Below are 13,111 nucleotides of genomic sequence, written 5' to 3' on the forward strand. Positions count from 1 at the left end.
GTCATCCTCCTGGTGCAGCGCTGACATTATCCTCCCTGGTGGTTAAAGAAACTGTTTTAACAGCTTTATAAAAAGGGAACAATAGGTAGCATGTGAGCAGAAAATAGAGTATAAGAGAGGTGGAATGTAATATTGACATTCTTTAGTGAGAATACGCACATAACATGTACAGAAATGTCTTAAAAAGGGTAAAAGAGATCATATTCCGCCTCCTTCGGCATCTTTATTTAGCATAAATCCAGACTATTTGGCCCCAGAGGCTGCAGGGAACCACCAGTCAGAGAGACAATGACTTCTTCTACAACACACAGAAGACTACACAAACATGGTTACAGGCAGTTTCAAAGTAGAGATGCACCGATACGATATTAATATATGTATTGGTCCCAATATTGAAAAAAATTCTAGATCAGGTATCTGTGATAATGTACCTGATCCATAAGGGCAGATCTATTCAGTTTAATTCTATGCTTTGTACTCTGGGCGACATCATGCTTTATTATTTATTTTTTTACATTATATTTAGAATTCATAATTTCCTGTATTAGTTTATTTATTTTCCATTGGCTTTTAGCCTCCCAATCTAACTGACTGAACAAAGGAAAGTTGTTTTTACAAGTTTGACCAAACTTGTGAAGCTGTTTGTATCTAACTGATACTGCACTGTTGTAGAGTTATCAAATACATTACTTATTCAGTACATTTATGTCTTTGTTTAAAAATAGAAACGTTTTAAGTCAATTCAGCTGTTTTTCTGCATTGGATCAGTATCGGCCAACGCCAAACCTCAGCTACTGGTATTGGAAGTGAAAACAGTGGATTGGTGCATCGCTGGTTTGCAGGGCTTTATACCTACTACGTAAAGGCAGTAGGTAAATCTTATGGCGTCTTCATTAGAGCTGTTAGTTTATGCACAAAAAAACTACTAGCATGATTATTTATGTTCATTTAGAAATGATAGTTTTGATGAGTTTGCAGGAAATCCTTGTTGTTGGGTAGGGAGTTGGGTTTAGGGAGTTAATACCTAAAATCCTCAAACCCCTGAGTTCCAATGGGAGTGGTGCATCTCTACTTTAAACAGGCTCCTACAATAATTTTAAAAAAAATGGCTTGAAAATAAAGCAACGTTCAACTTTTTTTTTTGTTGATGTGATTCATATAAACTGTCATGCTCAAGCATAGCTTGGCTGACCCTCTGTCAGTTTGAAATAGCTAATCTGCTCATGACAGAGAGTTCCTGTTTGTGAGTCAGTGTGACCCAGGGCCATCGTGTTTCTATAAGCAGCGCAGCATTTTCAGAGAGAGAGCGCTTGAAAGTGCGATAAGCACCGAGGAAAGCAACAAAGATCACTTGTGCAAACAGGCTTTTCATCTTATTAAGGTGCTCTGCCTCTCGGCTCCCGGCAGCGGAGCGTCCGGCCCGTCTCACTGCAGCCAGAGAGCAAACGGCTCTCTCCACAGAGTCCACCTCCTCAGCTGCCTTGCCCTGAGCGGCCATTTCTCTCGCCCCATCCTTTCTAATTAGGCAGACGGAGTTCAGAGTGGAAGCTCCTCTAATTGGACACCCGTCTAAAACACACGCTGAGTCCAAGCTGCCATCCATTGCCTTCTCTTGTGCAATGCGCAGCTTCAAAAACACAAAACGCAGGCGGCCCTGGCTCCGGCTCTGACAGACCGCAGAGGCAGGACTGTCAAGCCTGCGCGCGCCCGCATGCGTGTTTGTGTGTGTGTGTCTAGTGGAAGGTGGTGGCCGTGTCCCTGCCCGCCTGTCAGCGTGCGCTGGTCAGTGTCACAGTCCACAGTGTTCCTGTGACGAGGATCTGGGGGAGACAGTTGCGGGCCGTGTGTGTGTCATTTAACGTGGCGAAAGGCCCCTGGGGCTCGACTTTAGCAGCTCATGTCGCTCTAAATCAGCACGGCCAGGGAGGGACTGGTGGAACAAGCAGGCCGCGCTGCTGCCAGCAGCACAGCCGCCTGCTTACCGCTAAAACAAGTCCTTCACATTCAAATACTGACATTTACAGGCTTTCTGCAGATTTCAACAACTCAAATTTAGGACCTTTTTAAGATGATTATGAGTGACATTTAAAACCTGTATCACTTCGGAACGGTACAAAAGAAAATGACATATTTGATGTAGTAGTAGTGCCGAGCTTATTTGCACAGACTGAATGTGCAACAGAAGTGAGACAGTGGTGAAGACAAACGTCTTCTAGACAACTGGCGACAATTTTACACTTCCATGATAAAGGCAAAAACTAATGCATCTGAAATGAACTTGAAAAGCTAGTGTATTTTAATTTTAGATACATTAATTTAAGCTAGCCAGTTAGCTCAATTTAAGTTAGCTAGCTAGCTAATGTATCTAAAATTAAGATTAATAGCTAATGCATTTTAACTTTAGACAAATTAATTTATCCTTGCTAGCTAGCTAGGTTTCTAAGCTAGCTAGCAAGGTTTTGTTAGAAGCTACTTAGCGGTAGCATCAACCGCCTCAAGAATGCAGTGAATGAAGATGTCTGCACGTGACTCAAAAGTTTGACAGAAAAGTCACGAGAGAAAAGCAGTGCGTAGTATACATGATGATGTCCTGCCACCACAAAATTTAAGACCTGTGATTAAAGTAAGTTGCACCAACTTACATTTTTCTATGGAATTTACGACATTTTAAGGCCTTAATTTTTGATGCATCAATTTAAGAATTTTTACGGATGCACAGACTCCCTGATTTAGAAGCAAGTTAGAAGTAAGGAGTCAGTTTGGGTTTACCATTTTAGAGCCAAACTGAATTTAAAGTATGGACTGTTTTGAAAGGGTCCACTCTAATATTATTCTTAATAATAATGACAATATTTTCTCACCTTTTATTCGAGTCGCATTGTTTTTAACCAATGTACTTACAGCTGCCTTGAGACTTGCCTTACCTCAAACCATCAGTGAGCAGCTGCTCCTTCATACTTAGACAGATGTAAAGTATTTAGGAGCCGTCATTATCTTGCCTGTAACAAACCACATTTAGCTTGAAAAATGCAAATAGTTTGGGAATCAGTCTAACTGATGAAAATGTAGACATTTGTGAGTAAATACAAATTTTGAGGAATTTACTGTATCTTTTTGTGTCAGAGTTCTACGTATCATCTTTTCTTCCAGCAACAATGTGACATATACAAAAATGGCATAAAAAAACCATGAGGCGAAGTAACACATCTGTCTACTCATAAACAATTCAAATTTCAGAGAAAAAAACACAGGAGCTAAAGCGGATCGTTTCAGAAGGAACTGCAAACACACAACATTTTACCCATTACTGGAGGTCTAGTTTCTACGGCAAAAATCCCAGCACACATGAAAGAAACAAAACTAACATACAATCAACTTTTCAGCACAATGTAGGAGATAGCTTTAAGTTAAAAATTCCTTAATATAAAAACTACTAGTTCCACTGGCAGATTATTCAACCAGTGGAAATGGGAAATTATAAGTGAAATAATGTGCCAGTGGAACTAATACTTATTGTTAATATTAGGGATATATTGACTTAAACAAGCTGCTATGTCTTGCTGAAAATCTATGTGCAAGATTTTCTTTTATTTCAAGTGTACTAACTTATGCACAGTAGAAACTAGACCAAAGATACTTGGTGAGATTTCTTGTTTTTGTTCTTTCAATAACAAAGTTAATGGATTTATTTGTGCTAGGTTGTAGAGAACAAAACAATGAAAAACTTATAGCCCAATGTGTACAATCAAGAATAGACCCAGTTATTGGTGATCACTGCTATTCAGAATATGTTGGCGTTTTCTCAAAAAAAAAAACAAAAAAAAACTTTTTTTGAGAAAAACATGTTAAAAACTAACAATAAGTAGAACATTTCTACAGCCCTACACAACAAAACAATGCAACAAATGCAGATTATGTTTTTCTGGAGCTACTTGTTTACAAGTTTTTTTAAAAAAAAAACATTTTGGTTTCCAAGGAAGCGAAGGCAGCTGTGGCACGCATTTGGTACACATATGGAAAGCCAAAAAGGATCATAATTTGTCTGCTTTGCACCAGCAGGCGATATCTAATAAATGCTGTGAAATACATCACTAGGTCTTAACTGATTTAATAAGTTATCCTGTTTGGTTTACTTTGTGGACGAGGCCAAATTCACTGAAGAAAAACTTATTTTATAACATTTAATTCTAGGCTTAGCAGATGTTTTTATTCGATACGAGGCCTGTAGGGCTGAGTTTTGATTTCACTTATAAAAAGAAAAATATCCGATCTTGCTCTGCTTACAAGCGTCCCATCTACCTCCTACTCTTTATCTTTCTTGGTTTTTATTTATTTTCATAGGGTTTCTGCTTTTTTTTTTTTTTTAAATGCAATGAATAAATTTGGCATTTGCTTCTGTTTGCTGCTCTGCGATGCTCATGCAGACCAGTGACCTCAAAACCAGGGAATTTACCAAACTGTGATTTATCTGCACCGTTACACCTACCAGCTACCATGACCCAACAACTAAGTCATAACACAGAATTCAAGTTAATACTTCAGTAGAATTAACTTGGCAAAATGTGAATTTAAAAAAACGTTTATATTTTACGGGTCTGAAACTAGATCTGCACTATATGTGAAACGGTGATTGTCTCATTATCCACTTGTGCATTATCCCAATTACAAAGAACCGCTTGGACGCAATGTTTGGTAGGAAATTATATTTCAAGTGGCATGTATGCAAATTCTGCATGCCAATAATATATTTGGCCTGTTGGCTGGATCTGCACCGCCGTCGATGCCAACACTTGTTTAATAATTTCAGTGGTTGAGATTCTAAAGCTCGCTGGGAGCGAGTGAAGAAGGAAAAGAAAGAAAAGAGACAGAAGAGTGAAGGGTGGCAATAGCGCCTGACAATATGGTCATGAAAACGTTGAATTCTCCTGATGTTATGCAGCCGCTGCAGACGCTGAATGTATAATGGAGTCTTAACAAAAGTTCAGTCTGGAAGACTCTAGTCACACCTGCCTCATCAATCAGCGCCTCCCTCTCTGCAACCTGGACCTATCCGCGCCGGTCCAATCCTCGCTCCAGCCAATCATCGTTTGGGCTCCAGTTCAAAAGGACCTTCACCCCTGGCCTCCTCTGCTCACCAGCTGCGATCAACCCACCTCCGCCCCATCTCCACCTTCTGCTCCCGGCTCTCAGGCCTCATCCTCCTCCGACTGCGGCCACCAGTACAGGCCCCGGGGGTCTACATTCCTATGCTGCACCAGGAATGTTCATCGAGCTTATCGAAGTCCAGCTTGACGTCCCCGACCGGGACCTGAACGCCAAAGGACTTTGTTTCTTTCTATGTTCATTTTGTCATTAAACTCTTTTAATCGCTTTCTTTGTCCGTTTGAGTCTCTCCAGATTGAAATGGCTTTTTGTAAACTGGGTTAATTTTACTGCAAAGTTTCAGAGAAAACCTTAATGGGTGATTTTCTGTTAAACGGTTAAACAGTTAATATCCTGCCAGAAGTAGAAAAATCTTTTGGTTTTGGATCGATACTAAACTTCAGATATTGGTATCAAAAGCGAAAGAAGTGAATCGGTGCGTCCCTACTCTAGTTTTTAAATTATTTCTCAATCTGGTGAATACTTGCAATAAGCTATGACAACATATGTCATCATCATCATCATCATCATCATCACCTTTACTAAAGACACAAGCAGGTCCATATAAAGGTGAGAAAATCAACTGCTTATAATCTTTCAACTGAACCTCACTGAAGATTGTGAACGTTTAAATTCAGATGGCGGAGCGTTACTCACTGGTGCAGGAGGAGTCCGGCGGGTCGCTGTCGGCGCGGTAGAAGCCGCTCAGGCAGGGACAGATGTTTGCGCCTCGTGAACTGGTGCGGCTGTTGGCCGGGCAGGGAGCGCACGTCCCCTCACCGAATTTGGATTTGAAAGTCCCGGGGATGCAAGCTGGGTGGACGAGAGAGAGAGAGAGAGAGAGAGAGAGAGAGAAACGGGAAAGGACGATAAGAAGCGAGGAAAACAAAACGCCGCTGTCGCTTATCTGGAAGACCAGCAGCTGTCACATCAGGACGCATCCTCCGATGCACCTGCAAAAAAACCTCAACATTTACAAAAGAAGCATCGGCGGTGCGCTTAAGCAGTGGGACTTATCTGTGCTTTTTTTTTTTTTTCTTGCATTTGCTTTTTCATTTTCATCCTCTGTGCTCGGTGACATTAATCTCCCCGAACATGGAGTCGCGATGACAGCAAAGTTTCATGTTGAAGATGAGGAGAAGGGGGATAAAGATGAAGACCGACTGCTGACAGGAGATTGCTGTTGTCAGACAAAACAAGGATGGAGAATGCTTGTGTGGAAAAAAAAAAAAAAGAAGATGAAGAAGAAAAAAAAGGGATCCACCCCGAACCCATCAATCAGTGTCTCCCGGCTCCTCACGGCTCTCCAAAACCGCGCCGCTGAATACAAACGAGGGCCTCGGCGCGCATGCAGAAGACGCTCCATAATAAGCCCATAAATCAATCCAAATGAAGGGACATCAGAACAGACATGAATTAGCTCAGCCGAGTTATGAGGAGAGTATACAAAGTGCGGTAATCTGAGGCGATGTGTCCAAGAGATTAATTTAAATTCCTAAGTGTCGGGCTGAAAGTTGGCTGATATGGAGTCTTAAGGATAAACCGGAGTAAGCCCAGACTAAAGAAGGATTCTGATAAAGGGGATTAGCAGCGAAAGGTCTGGATAGATCTGCCTCGGGAGCCGCTGGTTTTACTGTTCGCCACATTCCTAACCGGTGGTGTAAAAGTGGGGGAGTCTGGCAAACATCTGTCCTGTCAGCGTGACTGCTCATAAAACCCAGAGAGAGGAAGAGGGAGAGAGAGAGGAGAGGGTGATTAAGTAGTTAGGCTAAGTGGGCTTTCAGTTTCGGCTCCACCCAAAGTCAAAACAATGGCATGATTAGAGAAGCCAACAGCTAACAGCCCTGCAGCGGCGTTACGCAATAAAACTCGCAACAGCAAAACTTATGCTGAAAAAATAAAACACAATTTTGCAATTGCGGTGCACCCGTTAAATAAGAAACATGATTAAAATCAGACGTGAATCAGTTTGTTCACACCAGAAGTCATTAAAAACTATCATCCTCCTGCCACTTCCTGTCATCGTCTTCTTCGTCGTTTCCGCCAGCAGTAACATCCGCCTGTCGATCATGTGACATGAAAAAAGTGTTTCTATTGCAGTGTTCTGAAATACACCAATTTAAAAAGCCGTCTTATACTACTGCAAAAACGTTTTCACAAAAAAGCTTTTTTCCAATTTTCCAAATTTTCGTAATTACAATTTGCACAATTTTATATTTAAACTACAGGTCAACTTCAGTCCCAACACTTCCAGCTCTGGTTTAGTTAATCTTTTGTCCCTTTCTACCAGAAACCATTCATTGTAACTATTAATTGACAGTTTTTTATGTAGTTAAGCCACTGCAGAACCTGCAAAAGTAAAATAATATATAATCTAATGACTACAAAGCTGAATGCATCGAGTATGACACGCAAAAATCTGAGAAAATCAGACAAAATTTCAACATTCAATAAACAGCTGATTTAATTTTTTGAATTTGACAATATTTGTATCAGGCTCTAAGGTTTGTGTCAAACTCAAGACCTGGGGGCCAAATCTGGTCCCTTCTCATGACGTTTCTTTATGTCAAGTTATAGGCCACATTTCAGGTCATATGTAAGCGCAAAAATAGCTAAATTCTTTGTAAATATTTTTAAATTAGCGCCACAAAATTTTAGATCTTTAAATTAAAGAACAAAAAAAAATGTTTTTAGCTGTTTGAATATTTTATGTTATGGAACATTACATTTCTATAGAAAATAGAGTAAAAACAAAAAGCATGTAGTTTACAATCTATTGGTAAAATTACTTGATAAAAATGTGTGCAGCACCGTGTTGCCTCTGCCCCACCTGTTGCTGCACACTGAAAATCAGTTAGCTAAAAAAATTGCCACTTTTTTTTCTCACTTAAAACACAAACAAATTTCCAAGTTTAGAAATATTTATGATCCCGAAAATAACAAGATTTCAATAGAGTTGAGAGTTAATCCTAAAGGATTCTGTTTCTGTTTTATCCATCTGCCTGTTGTTTTCTTCTCCTTGTTGGGTCAGAGGGGAGCGTCTGGCCCCACCGGTTATTGGGCCAGTTATTGGGTTCACCCGGGACAGGTCACCAGTTCATCACAGGGCAACACAGAGACACAGGACAACCGACCAAGCGCGCGCACACACACACACACACACACACCTACAGCCAGCTCAGAGAGACGAGTTAAGCTATCAGCTATGTTTTTGGACAGAGATGAACCGATCCACTTAGTCATTTCCAGTACCAATATCTGAGGTTCAGGATCGACTGACACCGATCTGAAAAAGAAAAACTGCTGAACTGATGTAAAATGTTTCTTTTTTTTAAAACACAGACATAAATGTACTGAATTATAAACTAATTTTGTAACTCTGCACCAGAACAGCTCACTCAAATACACCAATAGCTCCACAAGTTTGGCCAAACATGTAAAAACAACTTTAATTAGTTCAGTCAGTACAATTAGGAGTAGAACAGCCCATTTAAAATAAATAATAAAGAAACTGACAAACACAATAGGTTGACCATCTTGGTCAAATATGTAAAAATAAACTGCAACTTGGAAGCTGGTCATCCCACCGGTCAATCACCCACACAGTCCATCAGCAATCAGACCAGTCAGCGCTGACGAGGAGAAACTGCCCCACAGCCCCCAACCATTAACCCGCCGCAGCGGCTGGATTGCTAAAACGCCATGGGAGGAAGGGCAGAGTGCCATCCCGTCTGGTGAGACCATCCCGGGGAGGCCAAGAGGAAGGGGGGTTCCCACCAGAGCACAGCGCAATCCCCACGGCCCACTGCTGGCCCGACGCCCCCCACAGAGCAAAAGGCCAGCCACTGACACCGCCAATGGCTTCTTCACACCACCAGTCCCCGCCAAGCGGCCCTGGGCACAGAGGCAGGAACAAAAGAGAGGGCTGCACGGGATCCACACAGCGCCCAGCCTCATCACAGCCTCACCCAGGTCGCTACAGTGCTAGAACCTCCCAGAGCTACCAGGAAACACCTGAGAGGAGCCCAGGCAGGAAGTAAGGATCTTTTACAGTAGAGTAAGAGAAGTTACTTTAAATCGTCGGTTGTCAGTGTGGTGGACAAAATACTCAACTATATCTGAGTAAAAGTTTATTCAAGTTAAAGCACTGAAGTACTTAGTTTTGAAAATACTTTAGTATTCATAAGCGCATGAGAAGGAAGATACATTCCTGTATTGTTTTCCGAGTGCTTTTACAATACTCCAGTAAGGATACTCAAAAAAATTACTTAGGTATAGCAGTCAAGTAATTGCACTTCATCAGGGTTAGAAATTTGATTAAGTATAAAACACGCCAAAAATAATCAGATGTTGCAAGTTATACAAATGGATCTATGGAGTGACAAACTCAGCTCACCTTAAGGGTGACACCAAGTGAAGCAAAGCTTGTAGCGCGAGTTCTGCTGTTATCTCCTCAGTCTGCCCCCTCTCTGAGTGTTGACCTGCCTTAGTCAGTTTTTGTTTATATGTAACTGTCGCCAGCCTTGTATGTTATGGTTGTGTAAGCTGCAGCAGTGTGCAGAGAAGAGACAGAGGAAGGACACAGACTCGTAGATCCATGACACATGAAATGTCCGGCCATCTCCATTTTATACCCAAAACTTTGGAAAACGACCAAAACTGCAACGGAACAAAACGCTCAGCATCCATGTTTTCTTCTGCATGAAACGTAGCCCACCGTTATTTTCTTTTGGTTTATTTTCCTCTCATTTCTTTCGAGTGTCTGCTGAGTCACCCCCTCACTCCCCTTCTCTCTCTCTGTCTTGTTTTAATCCATTAACCTCTTTGGAGGGCACGGTGATTTTCCTGTTTTTGATCCTCCATATCTCCCTCTATTGTCTTTTCCCCTCTCCTCCCCCCTATATCTCATGCGGCGTTTGGCTCGGAGCGGCCAGACGGAGGTAAGAAATGAAACGTCTGAGTGATTAATGTCAGCGTGGCGGTGTTGGCTCGCGTTGGTCTGAATGGTGTTAATGAGCGTGGCCGCCTGTAGATTAACTAACGGGTAGGCCGCCGAGGAAATTACACTTCCTCATCACAAGCGCTGGCTGAGGCCCTGGAGAGCTTTTTATCAGGCTTCGGCGGCAAGCTTTTAACCTTGAGCAGCCACATGGCAACGAATGAGCTCTCCGGCGCGTGTTCAACACCATTCCTCACGCCCAGGTGAGAGAAGGTTTCGCGTGCGCCGTCTCTGACTTCCTGCCGCCAGCTGCCATTTTCATTCCCCTCCTTTTAGCAGCTGTTTCTGTCCGCGCTTTGGCAATTCACACCTCGCCCCCAGCCCCCCCGCCCCCTCCTCCGCCTCTCCCTCCACAACGCTATCTCTCTTCTCTGGGATTCATCTTCCCGTTCTATTATCTGCGTTTGCCTCGCGAAAATGTATTGGCTCTCGGTTTTGTGCCATCCGACTATCTTTCTCTCCCTCCTGTCCCGCTTGCACAATATTTGTATGCGGCTCTTCTCTGCAACACCTCATTAATTCATACTCCTCCCCTACCCCTCTTCCTCCTTCACCCCCGCATCCCCCCCCCTTTCAGGAGCCACACAATAAATGCGAAGAAGAGGGCACAGGCTGAGGTGACTTGCATTGAGCATACAAAGGAGCTGTAGTTGAACAAAAGTCAGAACGAATAAAAATTTAAGTTAAATACTGTACAGGGCTTGGTCCGCTTAGAGCTACGGTACGTAACTTTTATTAAAAAAAAGTTTAATCATGACTAATGGTGGAGAGATGACTTACTGTAACAGGAAGAACGTTTATCCGCCATAGCACCATAGCATCTGTAGCTATGCTAACTAGCCTTAGCATCTTCTTCTCTTTTGATTTTACTGGTTGCTGGCAAACAGATTTTAGTTTACTTTACCGCCACTTACTGAAGGGGAGTGTGAGCAAGAATTGAAACCCTGACCTACATTTTACTGAACTGTTCTGATTTTACAAGACACTGGGAAAAAATGCTTAAATGTGATTTGAATCTAAGAGAAGTAACTCAACTAAATTAAATTTCTCTTTTTCTCGCCTGAGCATTCACAACAGGCTCTGGAATCAGGAAGAAGTTGCAGCATAGCAGAGAGCAAAGAAGTAGAGGGGGTGGGGGATGAGCAGCGCCACACAAGATTGTGTTTGACAGCGCTAAGATATGCCTCCTAGCTCTGATTGGCTGTTTCTAGTTAGAACTGGGAGAAGGCAGAGGACCTTGATTTATTTATTTTTTTCACAGATTGTCTCATACCAAACTGTCACAACATAGTGATAGTTTCAACAAATATGCAAAAATGAAAAAAAAATGTTTATATAAGTTGCATACTGCAGGTTTATTTAGCATCAATTTTATAATATGACAGTATGATTTCCTGCGCACAGAGAGAGGAGCTCGGTATTATTTTTTTCTTTGTAAAAATGTGCGTCCACACGACAGGATACGGCGCCAGAAAGCGCTGTAGCACTACCAGAGAACGACAGAAACACACAGAACGGCGCCAGGAAGCGGGATAGAGAGAGAGAGAGATGGAGCTATGACATCATTGATTAAAACGAACAAAAAAATGAAACATGAAAGTGCCATTTTGAAATGTATTCACTCTAATGTTGGTTTTAAAAATGTTTTAAAAACGATCGTTTCTAGTTTCGTAAAACTCCAAAACCGTGTGCATGCACAGCCTGAACATTTGCAGACACACTTAAAAGTCTTTCTTAGCTAAATGTTAATATTTCGTCACATCATTCCCTCAATTTAAAGCTCTTCCACCCAAAGAAAGTGAGATTTCTGTTCCTCTGTGGATCATAGTGTAATGCAGCGCTGCTCCCTCCCCTACATATTGCTACTCACTTCCAGTCAGCAGGCAGACAGAAGGAAGCTGAATGTTTCCCTCACAAGAAAGGGAAAAAAAAGACTCTTAGGAAATGTTTCTGGCTTAAAAATCATTAATGATATGGAATCTAGAAGAAACATACTCACCACTATTATGAAGCTATTGACATAGTAACACAGCATAAGGTATATTATTTGCGATAAGCACTTAAACACTACTGATAACATTCAGTAGGTATTTATTCTATTCGATGTATAAATACTAAATAAACACGTTATAGAAAAAGGATTGAAGTAGAAATACACCAGATGTTTACATTTGTTCCTGAAGGTCACATTCATACATCAGAAATTAGATTTTTTTTTTTATTTATTTAGATCAGTTATGATCACAACAACTATTTCTATTTGCTAAATACCAGAATAGCAAACTCTGAAGTTTTAAGACACTAAGATCACTGAACTTTCTAACTTGGGAACAAAACAAAAGAAGAGGCTGTCATTATCTACTGTGAAATGAAAGGCTGAAGAGATGAAGAGCCCAGTGTTCCAAAAGCCAGGTAAACAAAAAAAAAAGCCAGTGTAAAGTTGGCAAATGCAGTTAGAAAAATCCTTCCTTTTTGGAGATATGTCCTCTAGTCCAGATGTTTCCCAACCTTGGTTCTCAAGGCCCTTTGCCCTGCATGTTGTAGATGTTTCCCTGCAATTCAGCAAGAGTCTGTTAATGACCCATCAACTGAAATGGGAAGCAGGGAAGCATCTAAAACATGCAGGGTAGCAGGGTGGAAGAAACTGCTGCAGTCTGATGCAACTAAACTGTAAGTGTTTGGCTGTAAGGGCCATTGCTACTTTTGGAGGGAAAACGAGGGAAGATTGCAAGAGGTGAAGAATGTGATAATGTTGTGTGGGTGTTTTGCTGCAGGAGGGATTGGTGCACTTCAAAAACGTAAATGGCAACATAATACAAGAACATTATTTGGAAATATTGAAGAGACATTTCAGGACATTAGGCATAAAGTTCAAGCTTTGGCATAAATGTTTCTTTGGAATGGAAAAGGACCCTAAGCTAACACTAGATTACTTGCAAAGTAACTTAAGGACAACACAGTTCATGTTCT

At 41.5% G+C, this 13,111-nt stretch overlaps 1 protein-coding gene across 2 annotated transcripts in view; it reads right to left on the minus strand.

Moving 5' to 3' along the window:
* ephb3a (eph receptor B3a) overlaps positions 1–13,111 on the minus strand; it is a 67,285-nt gene that overhangs the window by 34,767 nt on the left and 19,407 nt on the right. For both annotated transcript variants that reach the window (XM_008433273.3, XM_081598016.1), the window contains exon 4: positions 5,800–5,955. In XM_008433273.3, the coding sequence (XP_008431495.1) occupies positions 5,800–5,955 (156 nt within the window). The remainder of the gene's footprint in view (positions 1–5,799; positions 5,956–13,111) is intronic.

Source organism: Poecilia reticulata, chromosome 17 (assembly GCF_904066995.2).
Source record: "Poecilia reticulata chromosome 17, P_reticulata-male-v2, whole genome shotgun sequence".
In the NCBI taxonomy this organism is placed as follows: Eukaryota; Metazoa; Chordata; class Actinopteri; order Cyprinodontiformes; family Poeciliidae; genus Poecilia; species Poecilia reticulata.